A 23,232-nucleotide genomic window follows, 5' to 3' on the forward strand; every position below is an offset into this window, starting at 1 on the left:
TACTACGAGGAGTTATATGCGGCACATCCGCTACGATTTGAATAGCACATTAGGGGTTACCTACAGGGCCCCAGTCCTGGATGCAGGGGCTCGGGAGGTGCTAGAAGGGGAGATTACCTTAGACAGAATTAAAGCAGTCACCATGAAGCTCTGCTCTGGGGCCCCAATGGGTTCCCAGCAGAGCTAATCAAAAGATTTAATGACATTCTGGCCCCTCATTTGCTAGATATGTTCCAAGAGGTGAGAGATCAAGGGGTCCTCCCCCAATATCTGCAACGGGCAGTGTAGGGAGCAGGCCTGGTGTGTAGTGGGGGCCAAAGGTACTTGCACCGTATACCAGATCTAGGTATCCCCTCTTAGTGAAGTGTAGGCAGTATCTCTAGCTGTGGATGAGCAGCAAGGGCTTATCTAGGAGACATGCAAAGCTCATGTAATACCACTGTAGTCACACAGCACTTACACACATGAAAGAAAACACTCAGCTGTATAAAAATATTGGTACTTTATTTTTGGAACACAATACCACAAAATACTAGAAGGGCAATCCTCCAATAGGAGGTAAGTAATACTCTAAATATATACACTAGTAATCAAAAATAGACATAGAAAAAGGTTTGAAAACAGTGCATATAGCAATATGACCCTAGCGGGAGCCCATACCATATACAAAAAAATGGAATGCGAACACAGGATCACCACCTAGATAAGTGAAATGTGTAGAGGGGAGCTGGGAGTTCTAGAAAACCACAGAGGTAAGTTAACATTACCCCCCAGCAACCAGGATAGCAGGAGTAAATCACTGGAATTTTCCCAACCCATCCAACAGAAGGAAAAAGAAGGCACCCTGACAAGACTGCAAGAAACCAGCAATAAATTCCTAGAGAAGAAGACCTGTGGAGAGAAGAGACCAAGTCCAAGAGTCACAGTGGAGTCCAGGAGGAGTATGAGCTACTACCCACCCAGCTGTACTTGCAGGAGTACGTCAACGGTGAGGAAGAACAGGTCAGCACTGCAGTCCTGGAGCCTGAGAAGAGTTCCTGATGGTGGCAGAAGATGTCCCATGCTGAAAGAAAGATTGCAGATGGGTGTAGGAATTCCACCAACAAGCCTTGGCAAAGGCAAATTCGCAGCTAGTGGAAAGTGGTACTGCCGGGGACCAGCAAGTCCCAGGAGGACTCAACCCAGAAGGGGGGAGTCCAAGGGGACCCTCAGCGTCGCAGAGAGTCCACAGGGGCAGGGGCAGCACCCGCAGGAGTCCCACAGGACCAGGGACAGAGGAGTCGCAGAAGAAGCCCATGCAGCACTACAAAAGAGGATCCCATGCTGCTGGAGAACCACTCAGGAGGCTGTGCTTTGCAGGAAGGAGTGCTTGGTGCTGGAGCTACACATCGCCTGAAGATCCCTTGGAGCAGATGCAAACAAGCCTTGGCAGGTGCAAGAGACACGGTGCAGGGGGGTACTGTCCTGCGTGGGAAGGAAAGGGCTTACCTCCACCAAAGTTGGACAGCTGGCAAAGAGGGCTACTCTGGGCCACCACCCGTGATGTAGGGTCCATGCAGCTCAGGATGAGAGGAGATCCATGCAGACGGTTGTCGTTGCAGTGGGTGCCTGCGGATGCAGGGGAGTGACTCCTTCACTCCAAGGGAGATTACTACTTCTTCTTCTTGTGCAGGCTGTAGAGTTGCTATCTTCTGAGGATGCAAGGCCGGGGAAATGTTGCAAAGCTGGCAGGCGTCATGTAAACAAAGTTGCAGAAGAGTCTTCTTCGTTGATTGCAGCGTTGTCGGTTCATGTAGGGTCCAGTTGCAGTTCTAGTGGCCAGGAGTCGAAGGGGAGGTTACAGAGGAATCCTGCTGGAGTCTTGCAAGCCAAATCTGAGGACTCACCTAGGAGAGAGACCCTAAATAGCCCTGAAAGGGGGCTGGCCATTTAGCCAGGTAAGCACCTATCAGTAGGGGGCTCGGATGTCACCTGCCTGGACTGGCCTCTCAGATGCTCCCAGAGTACCCTGCCAACCTTGGAAACAAGGTGGCAGAACCCAGGGAGCCTCTGGAGGGGCTCTGAGCACCACCCATGAGGTGATGATGGACAGGGGAGTGGTCATTCCCCTTTTCATTGTCCAGTTTCGCGTCAGAGCAGGGACTGGGGGTTTATGCACGGAGGGCACCAAATGTGCCCTTCAAAGCATACCAGTGGCTTGGGGAGGCTACCCCTCCAAAGCCAGTCACACCTGTTTCCAAAGGTAGAGGGTGTTACCTCCCTCTCCTAAAGGAAATCCTTTATTCTGCCTTCCTGGGCTTGATCAGATCAAGCAGCAGGAGGGCAGAAACCTGTCTTAGGCAGCAGCTTGGGCTGCCTGGAAAACCCTGCAAGACTGGTGGTAGCAATGCTTGGGGTCCTCTACGGAGCCGCCACCTCCCACCCCCCCCCAGTGCATGGAATCATACTTCCAATACTTGCTCAGTATTGGGGTATGATTATGACATGTTTGATAGCAAACATGCCCAGGTTCGGAGTTAACATTATGTAGCTGGACACTGGTAGCAACGTATGTTCAGTACATGCGTAAAATGGCGTGCCTGCATTCAGAAAGTCAAGGAAAATGGGTCTGGAGTTTGTGGGGCACCTCTGCTAGTGCAGGGCTGTTCTCACACTCAAGTACCTGCACCCTTCCCTCTGGGCTGAGAAGGCCTACCATAGGGGTGACTTACAGTGACCTGGTGCAGTGACCTGTAGTGAAAACGGGTGCTTGCATCTGTTTCACGCAGACTGCAATGGCAGGCCTGCAGAACCCTTTTCATGGGCTCCCTCTGGGTGGAAGAATAACTGCTGCAGGCCTTAGGGATCCCAGGTACCCCAAGGCCCTGGGTACCGAGGTACCATATACTAAGGACTTACTTGGGGGGACCAGTACGCCAATTGTGGGGAGAAAAAGGTTCCAGCAACCAAGTTTAAAGGAGAGAGCATAATCACTGGGGTCCTGATTAGCAGGATCTCAGTGAACACAGTCATACACACTGACAAATAGACTAAAACGTGGGGGGTACCATGCTAGAAAGAGGTTACTTTGCTACAGGCAGAAATAGTGGTAATTCATAAGGAGGGGAGGGCTAAGATGTCCTGCATATCCTACAGACTGATCTCCTTCCAAAATATGGAGGTGAAAGTTCTAGCTACGGTTTTAGCGATTGATTGGAGTTATCACTCCTCTGGTTCATAAAGACCAATCTTGCTTTATGCCAGGATGCTCCACGAGATATAATCTAAGGTGTACACATAATTGGATACATACTATATTAAGGCGCCCAGACCCACATATGTTCCTGGCCCTCAATGCTGAAAAAGCATTCAACGTGGTGCATTGGCCCTTTCTGGAAGGTACTTAGGAGAGATTTGGCATTGGCCCCAGATATCGAGAATGGGTGAGTTTACTTACACTGCAGCCACCGGGCTGCAATAAAGCAAACTGAACTCTTTCCTCAGAATTCCCAATTGCGATAGGGACAAGGGGTGCCCCTTGTCCCCCTTTGTTTTCCCTCATGAATGAATCGTTAGTGTGCCACATTCGGGCACATCCAGAGCTAAGAGGGTTTACATTCAAGAGTCGGGTTTAAGTGTCTGGGAATATACATGATGCGCAAGGCAGATATTTGCCATGCATGCAATTTAGAGAAGGTGACAAGAGCCTGCCGAATGGATCTGGAGCCTGGGAGGATCTTCCGCTCACCCTGATGGAGCGGGTGGCCATGTTTAAAATGATCCCTCTTCCGAAGTTATCATATGTTCTGCAGAACACATATTATTGAGTCCCATTAGACTTCTTTCATTCCCTGGCAAGAGATATACAGCTTTTTCTTTGAGAAAATAAGCATCCTCATTTTGCTCTCTCAATGTTGCAAAGGAATCAGTATAATGGGGGTTGTCTCTGCAGGACACAGAAGCATACTACTGGGCGGCCTACATGATTAATATGAATGAATGGTTGTAAGCCCGGAGGGACCACCCCAAGTATAGTTTGGAGAGATTACAATGGGAGGGGAAAATGTGTCTCCAACATCTGTTTGGAGATAGGAGAACGAAGAGCCTGTTGCCGGCCACCCAGGCGGCAATTGGAGCATGGATCAAAACCACTGAAGTACTTGCATAGCTACATAGGGCCCACTAAGATGACTCCCCTTTGGGAGGGAAATTGGCTGTTAGAAAGCAATAAGCTGACAGGCTTTGAGGCTTGGGAGTGGATTGGCGTTTCCAAGAACGGGGATGTGATAGTGAGAGGAGACCTTATGACTCACTTAGGGATGGCTATGAGCTTAGTGCACAGCAACAGTTTCAGTATATGTGACTGAGGCATGCTTGGAGGGTGGAAGGTCTGTCCGGGGAGACTATACCTAACTACCCCCTGTTAGAAGGCAGATTGCTGACGGAGAATCTGAACATCAAAGCAGTATCCCTGGTGTACAAGACTATTAATTATACCATAACTGACACTTAAACTAAACTAGGCAGAAGATGGGAAACTGATAGAGGAATGGAGGATCTAAATTGGGAGGCGGTGCTAATGTTCCTGCGAGAGGTGGCCAAGGTTGCGACTAATTCAGTTCAAGATCCTTCATAGGATCTTTTATGATAGGCAGCGGCTATGTGAGATGGGTAAGTCGCAATATCCGGAATGTCTTAGATGCCGAATTAGAATTGGAGACTTCATACATACCTTTTGGGAATACTGGACAAGGATTGTGAGGGAGTTACAAGGAATACTGATGTAGCAGATCCCGCTAGACCCCAAGGTTATTCTTCCAGGGATCCCCAACGATGTGGACCTGCCCCCGGCTTGACTCCTCTTTTGCAACCTCGGGCTAGTGGTGGCTAAAAGAGATGTTGCCCATCTATGGGGATCAAAGGTAGGCCCTGAGGTGGAGATGAAGGATGGATGGATTTATATTGGCAGAGAAGCTTACATATGCAAATAGAGGTTGCCCTAGGAAATTTGGGAGGATTTGGGGGGCCTGGAAGATATACTACTCACTGGATGATCAAGAGCTCAGTGGTTGAGGGTGTACAGGTTGGGCCCAAAAGATGTGACTGGCTGCCGAGTAAGAGACGCAGATGTCGGGATGCCTATGGATGGGAGACAGCTCATGGGATGATATGTCCTGCAATATGTTATTGTGTCTGTGGGGAGAGGGAGGAGAGTGGGGAGGAGGGTGGCTTAGTTGTGTCTGTCTCTGATAATGAGTGCTACGAGGAGACATTCTTGTGTATTTCTTTTCTGGATGAGGTATGCATCTGTTGAAAAACAAATAAAAAAACTGTATTTAAAAAAAAAAAAGAATGCACAATTTGAGCACTTTAAAGGCATTTGCGTTTCCAAAGCATCTCTCACTCGGAGATGCATTCCATCTAGTGGGGAGCATAGGACTTCTGTATGGCTTCCTGCCACTGCCTTTTGTGCCCAGGGTTTTGAACACCAGGAACATATGGACCCAAATCGTCCTAGTGCCACCAAATTGGGCGGAGACTCCTGGCCATGAGCATCTGACCTCCAGTCAAGCTGCTGCTTCAGGAGAAACACCTACAACAGCAGCAGTGCAGATATAGTGAATTCTAGTTTGTTTTAATGGGATACAGGAGTTCGCTTTGCCTTTGGCTTTCAGGCTCGTGTCCCCGTCACCTAGTGACTTTTATCCTGCTTAGCTTGCTCTGCTTTAGCACATTTATTTAATTAAATATTTTAAGATGGCTGCCTTGCTTTTAGTTAGGCCCATGTTTTAGTTTTGCGTTATCAGTGCCACCGTGCTAAGGCGTCAATATCCAGCGACAAAGATATACAAACGGCAGGTGTTCACATTAGGTGCTTTCACGCTTTTGAGGGAATTGTTTATATAAATTACCGTCCCAAGCATGTCTTGTTATGTATTGTTTGAGAACAGACCTACGTTCGTGGTCCAAGCAGATCTGTATAAATACTCCTCACTTAAAAAGATAGTCTAAGGAATTCCGACCAGATGCTATCGATGCTGCACGTCGCCTTGACGCTGACCCAGCCTTCTTGTCCCTACGGAGTCTGAGCTAGAGACCTCATTCCAAGGTAACAAGGGTTGGGGGCTCTTCTCATGGACATGGCATTGGCAGATTAGGTTTAAAATACCTAGCTCTCTTTGAGGTTAGAGGTTATGCTAGGGCATTAGGACTTATTTCACATCTCATGTCATTTCATGTTATTGCAAGATGGTGGGGGTATTTGTATTAATGACTCTTGTCTGTTCCTTGCACTGTTCATTATCCTAATCATTGCAGCCCATACAACGTATTGCAGATTGCAGTTTTGCTAAAAAAAACATATTGAAACTTTACTGCATCTTCTTCATTGCCTGTGTTTGATTGAGACATGGTGTTTATGTGAGAATGGGGTAATCTCCGTTTAACCACGACACTCCCTGAGATGTTGCACTCTTGAGTCCATGCGTAAAGGCTGCCACAAACCACCTTTTACTGCTTGGGTTTTTGGTGCGGTGCTGCTTGTGAGCCGGGAGGGTTGGGACGACAGTTGCTAAGTGTTGTAGGACTGGCATAGTCACCTACAAACATAAGTACTGTCCTCCTTAAACCAGCAGTCTGGCAAGAGTCAAACTATGACATGGCGCCACCAACAATGGTATTTAGGCACTACTTTACAGATACTCTATCACTGTCTCACATACAGCAGGTACCCTAAATACCATTATACAGAGACGTCCGTGGTCTTGGGGAAGATCCTCAGCTGAACAGGGAGCACCTAACTAGGCTGTAGGTTGTTCGAACTCTTAAAAGGACTTTACTCCTCATTTGGTGTTCCCATTTCACAATATGGCTAACCCCATAGACATTCCTGAGAATGCTAGACAAGCATTAACACTACACCTAGTAGCGCATGGCTTAACAGAAGAGGGCAGGGATGTCACATTCATAGTAGAAGCTAGTAAAACTTACCAAACGGAAATATTCTATTCTTGGGTCACCATTCCTGAGGAAGACCAGAGATCATTTACATTCCACACATACAGAATTGCAAACGTACCTCAACGGTACCAAGCATACCAGTATCTTGAGATTTCGATTACTTATCAAGAACATCAGAACTGGTTTAATGGCGCCGTACCACATGTAATACAACCCGTGAGATTAAGGGCCATATGTACGAACACATTTTCCCATAGACATAGAATGGGTAAAACCCTTTGCTACATCTGACCATAAGTCCCTTCGGTAATGATGGACCAATGTAGCCTATGTTTGCCACATGCACACCTCACCCAGGTATACAAACCATACAAGCAGCAGACCTGAAAAACGTATACCTTGAACTAGTAACACTTTACAGAGGACTTGTTCAGTTCGTAATGTAAACTTTGAACACTACACCAGCCCGTCCAGCACCTCCTGGATATCAATTGGCTACTGGGATTAATCCACAACCTCTACATACTATCATGGGTAAGGTACCTACAGAACGAGAGAAAATACCGTTCTGGATAGCCCCGAAAACAAATCAGCTGGAGGCTATGTTTGCCCATACGTGACCACAGGAGAAACATAGAATTCTCACAATGTGCTTGCCCTTCAGGATGGTTCCGTAGGTGGATGACTGCGCCACATGGGGTACAGTCTTCGTTGCAATATACACTGCCACACATGGTACCCCAACACTTGCCAATTTGGGGGAAGTGTTAAAAACAGAATGAGCACGGTACTGCACCAGCCCTAGATTTGGGGATGAAATTAATGTGTAACTTCGACACGGTCTCCTCAATAATGCTCAGTAATATCAAAGGGGAAGCAGTAGCACTGGCAATACGCCAGCACCTCAAAGAGATTCCACATTTGGACCGGGAGAGAGAGCTACCGAAAATATTTCCAACATTTATACCAGTAGAGAAAGGGATAGTTTGGGAGCCAAGCCAAAGAAGCTTGAATTACAAAGTACCACCCCTAAGGAAGGTACTAAACAAGCAAAGGAGGGTTCTAAAAAGCACTGGGATAAGCAAAAACAATTTACAGATGAAATCAGAGCAGATTCTCCATACCCGGAGAACTCAGATAGGAGATACATTCTCAGAAACAGAAACTATACTGACAGATATACTGACTCGCGCCCCCCTCGTTCCTTTCAGGACGCACTGGATAGACGTAGCGAGAGAGGGGGCCGTCCTGAATACGGTAAACAGAAGAAAGACTCACCAGTCTTCAGACAAAAAAGAAGACAAGTCCCCACAACAAAAGCCACAGTTTAAAAAGAAAAAGGTGGCAGCACTGTCAATTAAAAATGCAAGTACACTTGAGAACACTGCTGAAGAAAAAGCAGTGGGCAGTGACACTGTTTGGCGACATATCGTGACCTCTGCTGCGCTGTCTTGAGTCTGAAAGATCATCTGGATGCAAAAGGATACAGGGTGTATGATTTAAATATCCAAATTGAGGGGGAGATAGAGCGCACCATTTGTGTGATATTTTGGAGTGAACTTGGTTGTGATAACCTGCTGGCCGAAAGGGACAGGCCCCCGAGCACGTCTGCAAGCTCCCACATGGGGAAGATGTAATTTTGCCTTCTTTCTCTGATCTTGTCCTAGAAAGCGGTAAAAGAAGCCTACGCTGTCAACTGGATTTTAGCGCAAGCACCTACATTGTACCGCAATCATGTAGGTTGGGAAAAAGATTCTCCTTGTCATGTAATACCTATCAGGTCTACACCCCAACCTCAGCCACAATATCCTGTTCAACATGAATCAAAAGCTCCAGTGCGGGAGATCCTCACTCAGCTCGAATACCATGGAGTAATTGAGCCCTGTGTCTCTGCAATGAGTAACCCGTTATTCCCAGTTGCAAAAGTAGACTATTCCTACAGAATGGTCTTAGATTATAGACACCGAAACAGTTATACACGTACATATGCTATACAAAATTCACATAGCACAGCACTGATTAACAACATAGTGCCAAAAAGTACAAAACAACGTTGGATATCTCCAACTGGTTCTTCTGCTAAAACTCAGCATACGAAAGTCGGGACCTGAGTGCATTCTCATTTGGCTCACAAAAATGCTTTTGCTGTTTGCCCCAAGGCTACAAGAACAGCCCAGGGCTGTTCTCAGCCCATGTAACATCAATATTACATGATATTGACCCCGAGGCGTTGTCCTACGTGGATGACATCTATCTCACAGATGACAGCCTCAACATTCATCTTACCAGGGTCGATCGGCTTGTCTTAGGATTCGCAACCCTTGGCTACAAATTCAATTTTAGAAAAACTAAAATAGCCTTTCTCAGCGTATTGTTCCTGGGATACGAGGGGAAGAGCCTGCCCCAGCACTTTCTGAAGAAATGTGCACAACTTCACCCACCTAACGCTCTCAAGAAACTACAGTTTTTACTTGTTTTCTTTAATTTTGGCAGAACTTACATTCATGACTATGCACAATGTATCAAGCCACTCTGACTTGACAGTTGAACACACATGCATCCTTAGGGAATTGCAACAGGACATGCTAGAAGCGAACACTTGCACACACACGTAACAACAAAACAAATTTGGTCCACAGAATAATTGCGCCATAGGTTTACTTATGTCACCTTTAACGAGGGTGACACAGTCCCCATAGCATACAAATCTCACTTATATGCTAATGCAGAACGACGTTTTGCACCCACAGAAAAGATTCTAACTGCAGTTCAGATGGCTGTCATTAAGGAAAGGCCACTTGCCCAAGGAAAGCGCATTTTGTCGTTACCCTGGTGCCAGCCTTAGAAGCCGTCACCAAAGCAAGGCTTCCTAGTGCCAAAGCATTACAACCATGCTGGATTCAGTAGGCAACCTCCCTGACTGCCAGCGATGTTGATTACATCTTTGATCCAAAACTTCAGACACAAGAATTTCTCCAAAACGAACAGAAGTACCCCGCTCCTCTAGATATATTGCCCCTTGGCAGATACCATGCTTTCATTTAGCACAAACAGCTGTCGGCACCGAACATCAATATTCAGCTGCTTGGGCAGCCATGAGTGGAGTGATGGAGTTATCCATACAACACAAAACATTGTGGGGGAGGGCGGCTGAGCTCAAGGATAAGCTACTGTGTGTCCATGTAGTACATATATTGGGCCACCAATGTATAGAAGTACACGTTATCGGCAATACTTTGGCTGATGAAGAGGCCAAATCTGCAGTAGCTACGGCTTCTGTGGCTGCAGTGACTCGTTCACAGACGAGATTGGATAATTAAATTATTACTGCTGTGAAAGCTTCGGCTGAAGGCAAGTCTTTCACAAAAGCATACCCTACAAATTATTCTTTCCACATCAGTACACAGAATGTTGCCTACGCAACAATTCCTGGGGTTGGAGATCGAGCGATCCCCAACGAAGACCAGAGATTAGATCTAATAAAAGCAGCACACGAGGTTGTCGCTTCTGCTCATGCTGGCATCTCAGCCACAGTAACACTCTTACAGAAACGCTTCTGGTGGCCAGGTCTATACAAATCGACCGAAAAGTACGTCCTTTGTTGTGACATTTGCCAACAAATTAAGGGCTTCAACATCAAACGCCCACCGCAGACATCCCTCTTAGTGTCCAGCAGGCCACTACAATGTGTGTACCTGGACCATTGCGGTCCACTCCAACCTGATGGTGCATACAAATACATCTTAGTCGGTGAAGATTCTTGTCCTAGATTCCTGTAGGTATTGCCCCAGTGGTTGGCTGATGCTCAAACTGTTATAAAAGACTTGCTGATCTTTATCGGAACATATAAGGTTGCAGCATTCCATTCGGACGAGGGCCCTGCATTTGCCTCTAAGGCATTCAGGGACACCATGGGGACGATGGGTGTTGAACTCCATTGCTCCTCACCATACCATCCCAAAAATGTGGTTGTGGAGAGGCGGAACCGTGATCTAAAGCAGTCCTTAACAGCAAACATATTAGGTTCTGGCCATAGTTGGCTCCATCACCTATACAGGGTCCAGAAAGCACTGAATAATCTGTCAGACAATCCTTGGGGGGGGGGAGAGGGGCGCACTCCCTATGCGGTTCTCTGTGGGATACCTATGTATGTCCCAGATCTTGATGGCCCTGGTTTGGTGGCAGCAGACACACCTTTTGAAATAAATGAATGTCTCACTGTTTTACAGGAGCTTCAGCAATTTTGTGATGATAAATCATCTGCCAGTTCTGCCACCTTAGGAATAAGGGATTTACCAACAACATCCACTGGCTGGATTCCTAAAGTCGGGGATCTGGTTTGGGAGAAGATCGCTGTGAAGAATGAATTTGGTCCATCCTACAGAGCACCGGTCCCAGTCCTGGGAGTACAAGGTACTAGAACTGTCATCTTACCACCACTGCCTGGTTCCAGAGCAAACAGATTAATTTCCATTGATTACGTCAAAGTTCACCATGTGGCCGATCCTGCACAGTAGACCCAGAGGTCCCTTGGATAGTTCCCGGTCCCCTCTCACTACCCAACAGATATACCTCTTCAAAGCAGAAATAACAACACTACTTCTGACTAGACAAGCATGTCCATCGATGCCACAAATAACTCCTCAACCGTGGGGAGGGCAGAAAACGAGCTCTTGCTGATTCCAGTTACCACTTCAACGACAGCACCTGTCTAGGATTTGGCTGTTTTCTATACCAACACTACACAGACTGATGACACCGTCTACTATGAGCCTTCACGCAAAGTGGATCCATCCACTGGTGATGCATCTGCTCCTGTGTTTGCAGAGAATGCCTCTGGTTATTTCATAGACATTGATGACTTTTCTTCAGATGCATCCACTCCTGTAATTGAAAATGTTTAAAAGACACATAAGCTGTACCTATGGCTTAAAAATAAGGGCCTGATTGATACTTTTTTAGCGCCACATTTGCATTGTTTTTTTACTCACAAGCTGCGCAAATGTACAAAATGTAATTATATTTTGTACGTTTGCACCGCTTGTGTCAAACCATAACGCAAATGCGGTGCTAAAAAAAGTATAAATCAGGCCCTTACTATTTAATTCACTCATGAAACTATTTATGGTTCTGCTTGACATTTTTTGCATTGTTTCTATGGATTGGTTTTGTGACTGCTTTCTTTTTGCTCATAAATGGTCATTACCTTCCTGAACGCTCCTCTGTTGCACTTCTTAATGAGGTCTTCACTCCATATAATTCCTCACATAAGGTCTGAAGGAACTTTTCCCTTGTGAACATTTGGGCTGATTGTGTGGGACAACGTTCCATTTGATACATGCGGGCCTACTGAGGTCATTCAAATTCCATATGTCTTCAGAATTTCTGTGACTGATGTAATTACACCTGGTGGTGTATCTGATGATTGAGATGTCCAGCCGGTGGATTCCATGTTAACTGAAATGAAGGACTATTCACTGTTTGAAAGTGATGATGTATACAGATATACAATGAATTATGGGGAAATGTTCTGTTACAATAACTGGGGACGTTACTACCTGCACCGTGCCACTAGACACAGACCAGTACTTAACTACACACAGTGGGAACACTGTTCACCACCTGTGGGGAGCCCAAAATGGTATACAGATACATTTACTTATTTTTCTGGGCATGACACAAAACATCCAGAACCAAATTATTTCAAATTACCTCTTTCACAAATTAAGATTCCTTTGTTTCCGGTCTTGCAGTTGAATGTTACGAATACCGGAGGAACACTGTTGATTTAAAGAGTGTATGGGGAACACATGATAGGCAAATACAGGGTAGGGAAGCTTTATTTAGAGCAAGCCTGATTCCTGTGCAAATTATCTTTTTCATTGACACCATTCAACAGACATCCTGTCTGGGGTTAGCAAAAATAAAAGAAAGGAACACACTCAGTATCCCCACACCGGCAAAGTTTAATGATTGGCAGTTCTTCCTGAATGTCACTGAGGAAGAGCTAGATGCAAAGGTTCAGGCTGGTACCTATAACTCTTCACTTTCCAGGCCTGGCGGGTGGTTGATTTGGCCGAGAGACACCAATGGATGTCAGGAACGTTTTATGAATTCCTCAGTGGGTTTCAATATTAGCCGACCAGACCCTCGCTTTGTCTCGGGTCAACACACGGGTATAGTTACAACATACATTGTGGGTAAACTGTGGCAAGAATGGATACAGACTAACACGTTAGCCACAGTTCAGGAACATCTTAAGACTCTTTCTGAGGATATAGACTTGCAGGACTTTTTGCTAGGTCCTAGGAAGCCAAGCTCTAAAAGATTCATATATGCCAGGGATAATGAGATCTGGAAACTTTCTCAGATAGAAGCTGCTGCTCGTTTAAGGCAGATAGACCAGACCTGCACAATACTTGGGGGATTGAGCAGCAGCAGTTGCCCTCCTTCAGACTGCCTCCTGAGGTTGTTGATGTCATGTTGGCCCGAAGGTGTCCATCCACAAACTCATGTATGCCAATTGTTGAGAGAAACTTGTGCGGCACCCGACAAACTGACCCATTACAGGCAAAGTTGTCTAAGGTTTTGTTTTTCATTCTTTACATAGCTCTGCAAGGACTTACTTTGGGCGCCGCTAAGGGTTACTTATTTCTTTCAGCTTTTTTTTTTTTTTTTTTTTTTTTGTTTTTTTAAATAGTTGCCAGATCAGTCTTCATTATTTATATCCTCTGTTCTGATAAGATTTTTGAAATGATTGCTACATCTGTTTACTCCTACACTCTTTGTGATGCCTCAGTGGTACTTGAACTTCAGTACTCACTTTTTTTTATGTGTAACTCTTTTGAGCTTCTGCACAGTTATCCTGAGACTTCTGAATTTGAATACCGGTTTTCTCATCGCCTAGCTGTGTGAGCGAGCTGCAGTCTCCTTATGTTAACCCACCTTATACCACCATCTTCCCTGACAAGTTGGTGTTGAGGACCTGTTTTTCCTTTCTTCAGAAAGTTGTCACTCCTTTTCATGTCAGGCAGGTGAACTTTCTTCTGGCATTCTTTGCTCCACCTTCTCCATTGTTTGAACCTTAAGAGGACACTAAGCTTTTATAACGATCGTACCAATTAATATTCAGTGGATGATCAGCTCTTTGTAGTATTTCTCAAAGGATTGTTCTCTGCTTAAAGATCTGCTGGACACTGGCAAAAACGCATCCCTAGAAGACTTGTGGGCTCATTCCACAATGGTCATAGCTGCTACCACTGCATTAGCACACCGAATGCCTTCCTGGACATCTGTCAAGCATTTATGTGGGTGTTGATACACGTGTTCATGAAGCACTACTGCCTCGACATTCAGGCCTGTTGAGAGGGGCAATCTGCTGACTCAGTCCTGCAGGACTTCTTAGTATGAGCTAGTTCACAGACCCACTGCCTTGGGAGGAACTGCTATGGTATCTATTCGCAAGCCTGCAGTTAGAATTATCCATCAGAAGAACAAGTAACTTACCTTGTCTGGTGGATACTCTAACCACACATTCCTCGGTGACTAGTCCACCTCCCCTTTCTGTGAACTGAACTATTTTCCATCAGAAGAGGTCCCAATCTAGAGATCTATATATTGGTCACGCCAATCTGCTGATAGACTGCATCTGAGGGCTCGAACATCCTCTAAAGCAAAAGAAGCCAATGCACATGAGTGGTGCTCATATGTGGCTCCACTCATCACTTGTAGAACGGAACAACTTTGCTGCTGAGCTCACCATGTCAACTTACAATTACAGCTTTACAACTGAAGGCGTGGAAAAGAATAATGAATAAACTGGTATCACTGGACAGGGGTAAGGCCTGTATTTAGCTTTATGTTATGTCTGGAGAAGGGACAGGGCCAATGGAGTCGCCTGCTGGCATTCAGGAGTTATTAAACAATTTGCTAGATCTATTCTATCTCCTGCTCTTAAACACAGAAAGAGTATCACTTACTCTTCTGTGCTATCCCAAGCTCTCTTCTTGGTAAAAGAGCCATATCAAGGTCACCTTAAGTAGTAGGGGATGTCTTTTTTTGTGCAGTGGCACTATTTATTAGAATTTGTTTACTTCTTTGCTCATGAGTCCTGAACACTCGCTATTGGAGGAATCATCATCATGTAAACTACAGTGCTTTTAGGGATTCTGCTGTGTGGTGCAGTTTAGCACGCTGATTTGGTTTGCAGTAGCCAGACACAGAAGAAATGTGAATTTAACTTTAGGGAAGGTGCAGGAAAGTACCCTCTTTCTTGGCATGATTACCCCCATTTTCTGTCTGTTGTCAATGTGTTTGACTGTGTTCACTGGGATCCTGCTAACTAGGACCCCAATGATTATGCTCTCTCCCCTCTACCATGGTAACTTGTACCATTTTCATCCCAAATTTGGCTTACTGGTCCCCCCCATGTAAGTCCCTAGTATATGGTACACAGGTACACAGGGCATTGCGGTACCAGGGGATCCCCATTGCCTGCAGCTTGTATTATGCCACCCATGGGGAGCCCATGCAAAGTGTATCTGCAGGCCTCCCATTGCAGCCTGCGTGAAAGGGTGCATGCTTCCTTTTCACTACAGGTCACTTCACCAGGTCTCTATAAGTCACCCCTATGGCAGCCTCTCCTAGTCCAGAGGGCAGGGTGCAGGTACCTGTGTGTGAGGGCACCCCTGCACTAGCAGAGGTGCCCCCACAAACTCCAGTGCCATTTTCATGGACTTCGTGAGTGCAGGGACATCATTTTGCACATGTACTGGACATAGGTCACAACCTATGTCCAGCTACATAATGGTAACTCTAAACCTAGGCATGTTTGGTATCAAACATTTCGGAATCATACCCCAATACTGTTGCCAGTATTGGGAGTATGATTCCATGCACTCTGGGAACTCCTTAGATGACCCCCAGCAATGCACCTACCAGCCTTCTAGGGTTTTCCAGGCAGCCCAAGCTGCTGCCACCCCTCAGACAGGTTTCTGCCCTCTGCTGCTTAAAAGAGCTCAAGTCCAGGAAGGCAGAACAAAGGATTTCCTTTTGGAGAGGGGGGGCTAACACCCGCTCCCTTTGGAAATAGATGTTACATATGCTTTGAAGGGCACATTTGGTGCTCTCCGAGCATAAACCAGTCTACACCGGTTCAGGGACCTCCAGTCCCTGCACTGGTGTGAAACTGGACAATGGAAAGGGGATTACCCACTGCCCTGTCCGTCACCACCCCTGGAGTGGTGCCCAGAGCTCCTCCAGAGGGTCCCCCCACCCACAGCCCCCCCACCCCCCTTTCAGGGCTATTTAGGGTCTCTCTCTTGGGTGGGCCCTCAGATCTGGGTTGCCAGATTCAAGCAGGACTCCTCTGCAACCTCTAATTTTACTTCTAGCCACTGGAACCGCAACTGGACCCTCCAGGAACCGACAATCTGCATCCATGATGAAGACTCTGCTTTCAATACTGTTTCCACTGCTCCTTCCAGCTTCTGCAACATTCCCCTGGCTGTGCATCCTCTGGGGGCGGAGAGTCTTCAGCCTCCATGAGAAGGAAGAATGACTCTCCCTGGGAGTGAAGGAGACAGTGCCCCGCATCTGCAGGCACCTACTGCAAGGACCACTAGCTGCGTGGATCTCCTTTCATCCTGAGCTGCATGGATCCTGCATCATGGGCTGTGGTCTGGAGTAGTCCTCTTGGTCCTCTCTGCCAGCTATCCAACTTTAGTGGAGGTAAGCCCTTGCCTTCCCACGCAGGGCAGTACTCCCAGGTCCCCCGTCTCTTGCAGCCGCCAAGGCTTGTTTGCATCTCCTCCAACGGCTCTTCACGCTACCTGTAGCTCCAACCCCCAGCACTTCTTCCTGCAACGCACAGCTCTCTGGGTGGTTCCCCTGCAGAGTAGGACCCTTCTTCAGTCGTGCTGCGTGGGCTTTTCTGCAACTCCTGTGTTCCCATCCTGTGGGTGCTGCCTTTGCTTATGTGGGCTCTCTGTGTCGCTGAGGGTCCCCTCAGACACGTCCTCCTGGGCCTTGCTGGTCCCCCGGCAGCCCCACTTTTCGCCAACTGGGACATTTGCCTTTGCCAGTGCTCGTTGGTGGAATTCCTGCACCAAAACCAGACTGTAATTCTTCTTACGGTGTGGGACGTCGTCAGCATAACTCAGGAACTCTTCACCGACTCCAGGGCTACTGTGCTGACCCTCTTCACATCACCGTCGACCAACTCCTGTATCTACAGCTGGGTGGGTAGTAGCTCCTGCACTCCTCTGTGACTTCTGGACTTGGTACCCTTCTTCCACAGGTCTTCCTCTTCAGGAATCCACCGGTGGTCTCTTGAAGTCTTGTCTGGGTGTTGCATTTTCTTCATTTCCTTCCTTTTGGGTGGTTTGGGGAAAATCCACTGGCTTACTCCTTTTCTTCTGGTCGCTAGGGGGGGACTGTGGTACTTACCTTTGGTGCTTCCTAGTACACCCAGCTTTGCTCTACACATTCCGCTTATCTCGTGGGGGTCCTGTGTCTGCGTTCCATTTTTTATTTTAGTATATGGTTTGGTCTCCCTCTATGGTTACTATTGTCAAACTGCATTTGCACAGTTTTATATCACTTTCTATACCTATTTCTGGTAACTAGTGTATATATTTAGTGTGTTACTTACCTCCTAATGGAGGTACGTCTCTCTAGTACTTTTTGGTATTGTGTCACTAAAATAAAGTACCTTTATTTTGTAACACTGAGGCCCATATTTATACTTTTTTTGCGCCGAATTTGCATCACTTTTTGATGCAAAAGCGGTGCAAACTTATAAAATACAATTGTGTTTTGTAAGTTGGTGCTGCTTTTGCGTAAAAAAATGACGCAAATGCGGCGCAAAAAAAGTATATATATATGGGCCTGAGTGTTTTCTTTAATGTGTGTAAGTGCTGTGTGACTATAGTGGTATTGCATGAGCTTTGCATGACTCCTAGATAAGCCTTGGCTGCTCATCCATTGCTATCTCTAGAGAGCCTGGTTTCTAGACACTGTCTACACCACACTAAAAGGGGATACCTGGACCTGGTATAAGGTGTAAGTACATTAGGTACCCACCACACACCAGGCCAGCTTCCTACAGAAGGGCTCTGCGAAGAAGCTCTCCTGGTTGAAATGTATAGTAGCTCAGTACCCAAAATAATGCAACAGAAGGGGAAGTGGTGCTCCTGTCTGGTTGGATGTGAGGTTAGCTGTTGTGGTTTACAATGCATGGCTGTGAAAGCGGTTATAGGTTGAGGCATTTTATTTTTTTTATCCGTGTTTCTCAATGATTTGTACATATTAAAAACATTTAGCAAGTAAGACATTTAGATTATAATACAATTTTGCACTTTCATCCACAGCCTCTTCATTACTCTGAGGTGGATCATCGGACCACTCTTGATAAGTTCAGATCACAGATGCAGGACCACGAGTAAGTCTTCAACTGTCACTCCCAGTCAAGGTGCAAGCGGTTAGATTTGTGGATGAGCAAGGGGTCTACCCTTAACAGATTGTCTGGTGTTTGATTAGAGGGTTTCATTCCTACATGTATTTTCTCTGACCCTTCTGATTCCCAGAGTCCTGTATAAGATTGACAGCGTTAATTACTCTGTAATCCTGCTGGCTGCACCTTGGCTCTGGCAAGTCTAGTGGGTGGGCACAATGAATATTCGTGAAATGGCGCTCACGTCTTTGCCACAAAGAAGGAACCTTCTATCATGGAGGGAGAGTCCTGCACACACCTTTTTTTAAAAATAATTTCTCAACTTAAGCACCTGATTCCCGAGGAGCTACACCCTGTCTACCTCAGTCTCTCCTCTGAAAGCTTAGGTTTTATGGTGCCCAATATAGGTGCATGGGTGCTAAAAAATGGGTGAAATCTAAACATCAGATAGAGACTTCTAGCTGCAGATTTCTCACCTACAGAATTTCCAGGCATCAGCTTGGAATCCAGAACTTTTGTCGAGCAATACCATTGCGCGCACCATCGGGTGGCGTCAATCGGATCCACGTGGAGTCAGCTGTGTCATTGGAGTCGTCTGTGACATGACGGTCGCCTATATAGGCACCAGCCAGGCACGCAGATGTCACTTCTTTTCCTTCTGCACTGGAAAAGCGCAGATCCGGAACAGAGCTACCCTCTGTCTTTTTGACAGGCCTTTTTCAACTCTTTTGTAGAGATTTTTTGAGTCTGTGCGAGGATGACCTGAAGAAAGACTGAATTCAAGCTGTGTGGCGCCTGCCATCGCGCCATGTCATTGAAGAATCGGCATCAGGTATGCTTATGGTGTCTCAAGTGCTATGGCTTAGAAAGCTTTGAGGGGGCAGTCCATGAAGCTCATGGCAGCCCAACAGTCGACATTGGCCGGTGCAACACCTCAGAGGGCACGGTCCTGGTCAAGGAAAAAGTTGCAGGACCGCACCAGGAGGCTGCAGTCCTCCCCATCCGACTCGAGGTCTGCTGGGCACTCGGGGGAGAAGCACAAGAAGAGAGAAATCAAGGTGGACTTTGACTTGCCCATTGGCCAATGAGGTGACTTGGGAACCGCAACGATTCAGGCATGGTTCCGCAGAACCGTTGCCAGGGCCGACTCCGCACCTTCCTCTCTTTACGGAAGCTGGAGCAACCCCTGTGCTCAACCTAGAGTTTTATGAGTCCATGTGCCTCGTGTTTGAGCGGGCCATCCCTGCCCAAGTGCCCTCGGGGTTGGCAGAGGCCCCATCAGCTTCATGCCGGGGCCTTTGGCCTCGACAGGGGCCTTGGGGATCCGATTATGGATCCAGAATGGCGCTGGCCTGACAGTCAGCCTCCTCTGGCAATGTCACCAGCACCCACCCATGGCGCAAACTCCATTCTAATCACCGACTATCATGATCCAGAACATCAGCGCAGACGGCACCCACAGGTGCCAGATTTATGTCTGAGAATTTTCATGAAGAACAAGGCATTGGTGAAGAGTGGGTGGGGACTTTGGACCCTCTAGAGACCCCCAGGTAACCACTGGACTGGTATGAGGAGCTAGGAGAGGCCGTTGGACTGGACACCTCTCCAGATACTGGCATCCTCTCTCCTCCTATGGTGGCTACAGAGGAGGTACTTCAAACGCAATGGTGGCGCGTAGGGCAGCTGAGCTCCTGGACCTACATTTGCCTATGGTGCCAGTCAGGTCTAACCCTCTGACAGAGGCGCTTCAGCCAGGAACTTCCACATTGGAACCGATGTTGCCCTTTAATGAAGCTCTTACTGATGTCCTGCTAGGGACGTGGTCCAAACCCAGCACAGGGACTTCTGTAAATAGCATAATTGGTTGCAGCCATCGCCCAGCTTTGGGTGACCCTAGTTTCCTCACCCAACACCCTACTCCAGAAAGCTTGGTAGTCTAAGCATCTACATCCCATGGCGCCTTCCCTTCCGCGCACTCAGATAAGGAACCCAAGAGGCTGGGAAAAGATGTTTTCTTCCAACAGCCTGGCATTGAGGTCGGTAAACACCTCATGCCTATTGGGCTGATTCTTCCACACTTTGTGGAATTCAGTGGGGCAGTTGCTTCCTCCGGTACCGGAGTACGAGCAGGCCATTCTTTCCCAAGCGGTTAAGGACAGGAGAGATGCAGCAAAGTTTACCATCGTGTGGTTTGAACATGACTGACTTGCTGGGTAGAGCGATTTTGTCGACGGTGCAAATCTGGCAGGAGACATGGAAACAAAGTTGCAGAAGAGTCTTCTTCGTTGTAGCAGCGTTTGTCAGTTCCTGGAGGGTCCAGTTGTGGTTCCAGTGGAGTCCTGCTGGAATCTTGCAAGCCGAATGTGAGGACTCACCCAAGAGAGAGACCTTAAATAGCCCTGAAAGGGGGATTGGTCACCTAACCAAGTAAGCACCTGTTAAGAGGGGGCTCTGACGTCACCTGTCTGGTCACTCAGATGCTCCCAGAATTATCTGCGAACCTGGGGTGGTGATGGACAGGGGAGTGGTCACTTTCCTTTCCATTGTCCAGTTTTACACCAGAGCAGGTCCTGGGGTCCCTGAACTGATGTGGACTGGTTTATGCACAGAGGGCACCAAATGTGCCCTTGAAAGCAAACCAGTTGCTTGGGGAGGGTACCCCTCCCAAGGCAGTCACACCTATTTCCAAAGGAAGAGGGTGTTGCCTCCCTCTCCCAAAGGAAATTCTTTGTTCTGCCTTCCTGGCCTTGAAAATCAAGCAGCAGGATTGCAGAAACCTGTCTGAGGGGTGTGGCAGCAGCTGGGCTTCCCAGGAAAACTGGTGGTAGCAATGCTGTGGGTCCTCTAAGGAGCCCCCAGAGTGCATGGAATCATACTTCCAATACTTGCAACAGTATTGGAGTATGATTCTGACATGTTTGATATCAAACATGCCCAGGTTCGGAGTTACCATTATGCAGCTGGACATAGGTAGTGACCTCTGCCCAGTACATGCGTAAAATGGCATCCCCGCACTCACAAAGTCCAGGATAATGGATCTGGAGTTTGTGGGGAGCACCTCTGCCAGTGGAGCAGTGCACTCACACACAGGTCCCTGACCCTGCCCTCTGGGCTGAGAGGACCCATCATAGATGTGACTTGCACTACAGGTGTAGTGACCTGTAGTGAAAATAGGTGGAAGCACCCGTTTCATGCAGGCTGCAATGGCAGGCCTGCAGAACCCTTTGCATGGGCTCCCTATGGGTGGCAGAATAACTGATGCAGCCCATAGGGATCCCCTGGAACCCTAATGGCCTGGGTACCAAGGTACCATATACTAGGGACTTACATGGGAGGAACAGTATGCCAACTGTGGGGATAAAATTTTACCAGCAACCAAATTTAGAGGAGAGAGCACAGTAACTGGGATCCTGGTTAGCTGGATCCCAGTAAACACAGTTAGACACTGACAAACAGGGAAAAAGTGGGGGTAACCAAGCTAGAAAGAGGCTACTTTCCAACAACAGGTCTCCTTTCTTCAGGAATCCATCACAGGGGTTTCTTACAGTCTTGTCTGGGTGTCTTCTTTTTCTTCCTTTTGGGTGGTTTGGGGAAATTCCAGTGATTTACTTCTGCTTTCCTGGTTGCTGGGAGGTACTGTGTTACTTACCTCTGGTTTTCTAGTCCTCCCAGCTCCCCTCTACACATTCCACTTACCTAGGTGGCAGTCATGTGTTCGCATTCCATTTTTTTTTTGTATATGGTTTGTGCCCCCCAAGGTCACTATTGGTTATTGCTATATGCACTGTTTTCTAACCTTTTCTATGCCTATTTCTGATTGCCAGTGTGTATATTTAGAGTATAATGTACCTCCTATTGGAGGGTTGCTGTTCTAGTAATTTGTGGTATTTTGTTCAAAAAATGAAGTACCTTTATTATTGTAACACTGAGTGTTTTCTTTCATGTGTGTAAGTGCTGTGTGACTACAGTGGTATTGCATGAGCTTTGCATGTCTCCTAGATAAGCCTTGGCTGCTCATCCACACTACACCCTAGAGTGCCTGGCTTCTAGACACTGCCTACAGTTCACTAAGAGGGGATACCTGGACCTGGTGTAAGTACTTTGCGCACCCACCACACACGAGGCCAGCTTCCTACACAGATCATACATAAGGCCTATTCCCTCCCCTTCTAGCCTTTCCCGCCCCCAATGCCTTACCCAAAAAAACAGCTGATGGAGGATCACTTGGTTTTGCTCCACAAGTGCTTTATGGCTCATTTGGCTAAGGAAGCCAGAGAAAGGGTCCCGGAATCAGAAGTAGGCAGTTGTTGTTATTCCCGTTACTTTATGATACCAGAAAAAAACAAGGGTCTTTGCCCTATTCTGGATTTGCAGGACGTCAATCTCTTCTCCAAAAAGAGGAAATTCAAGACGCTCACTCTGGCTCAGGTGTTGTCTGCCCTAGACAAAGGAGACTGGATGGTAGCATTGAACTTGCCTGATGCGTATTTTCACATCCCCATCCTGCCTCTTCACAGGCGTTACTTTCAGTTTACCATGCTCCCCTTCGGTCTCACCAGTGCTCCTCGGGTGTTCACCAAAGTGATGGTGGTGGTAGCAGCTCATCCGTGCAGGTTAAGGGGCTTCAGTCTTCCCCTACCTCGACGACTGGCTGTTGAAGGTTCCTTTGCCCAGGCTGTTGTCACCCACCTTCAGACTACGGCGAACCTCCTGCATTTGCTCAGGTTCACTATAAACGTGTTCAAGTCACTCCTGACTCCAATTCAAATGCTCCCTTTCATCTGAGCTTTTCTGGACAGTGCAGTTTCGGGCTTATCTTCCTGAGCAGCAAGTCCAGTAGA

General features: G+C 47.1%; 1 protein-coding gene across 5 annotated transcripts in view; it reads left to right on the forward strand.

Moving 5' to 3' along the window:
* PMFBP1 (polyamine modulated factor 1 binding protein 1) overlaps positions 1 to 23,232 on the forward strand; it is an 881,291-nt gene that overhangs the window by 853,542 nt on the left and 4,517 nt on the right. For 4 of the 5 annotated variants that reach the window (XR_011199809.1, XR_011199811.1, XR_011199812.1 and 1 more), the window contains 2 exons: positions 11,169 to 11,352; positions 18,309 to 18,379. Coding sequence is in view for 1 of the 5 variants with exons in the window: in XM_069216463.1 (XP_069072564.1) it covers positions 18,309 to 18,379 (71 nt within the window). In the remaining 4 variants the exon portion in view is untranslated. The remainder of the gene's footprint in view (positions 1 to 11,168; positions 11,353 to 18,308; positions 18,380 to 23,232) is intronic. The other variant, XM_069216463.1, reaches the window with a different exon arrangement.

Source organism: Pleurodeles waltl, chromosome 12 (genome assembly GCF_031143425.1).
Source record: "Pleurodeles waltl isolate 20211129_DDA chromosome 12, aPleWal1.hap1.20221129, whole genome shotgun sequence".
In the NCBI taxonomy this organism is placed as follows: Eukaryota; Metazoa; Chordata; class Amphibia; order Caudata; family Salamandridae; genus Pleurodeles; species Pleurodeles waltl.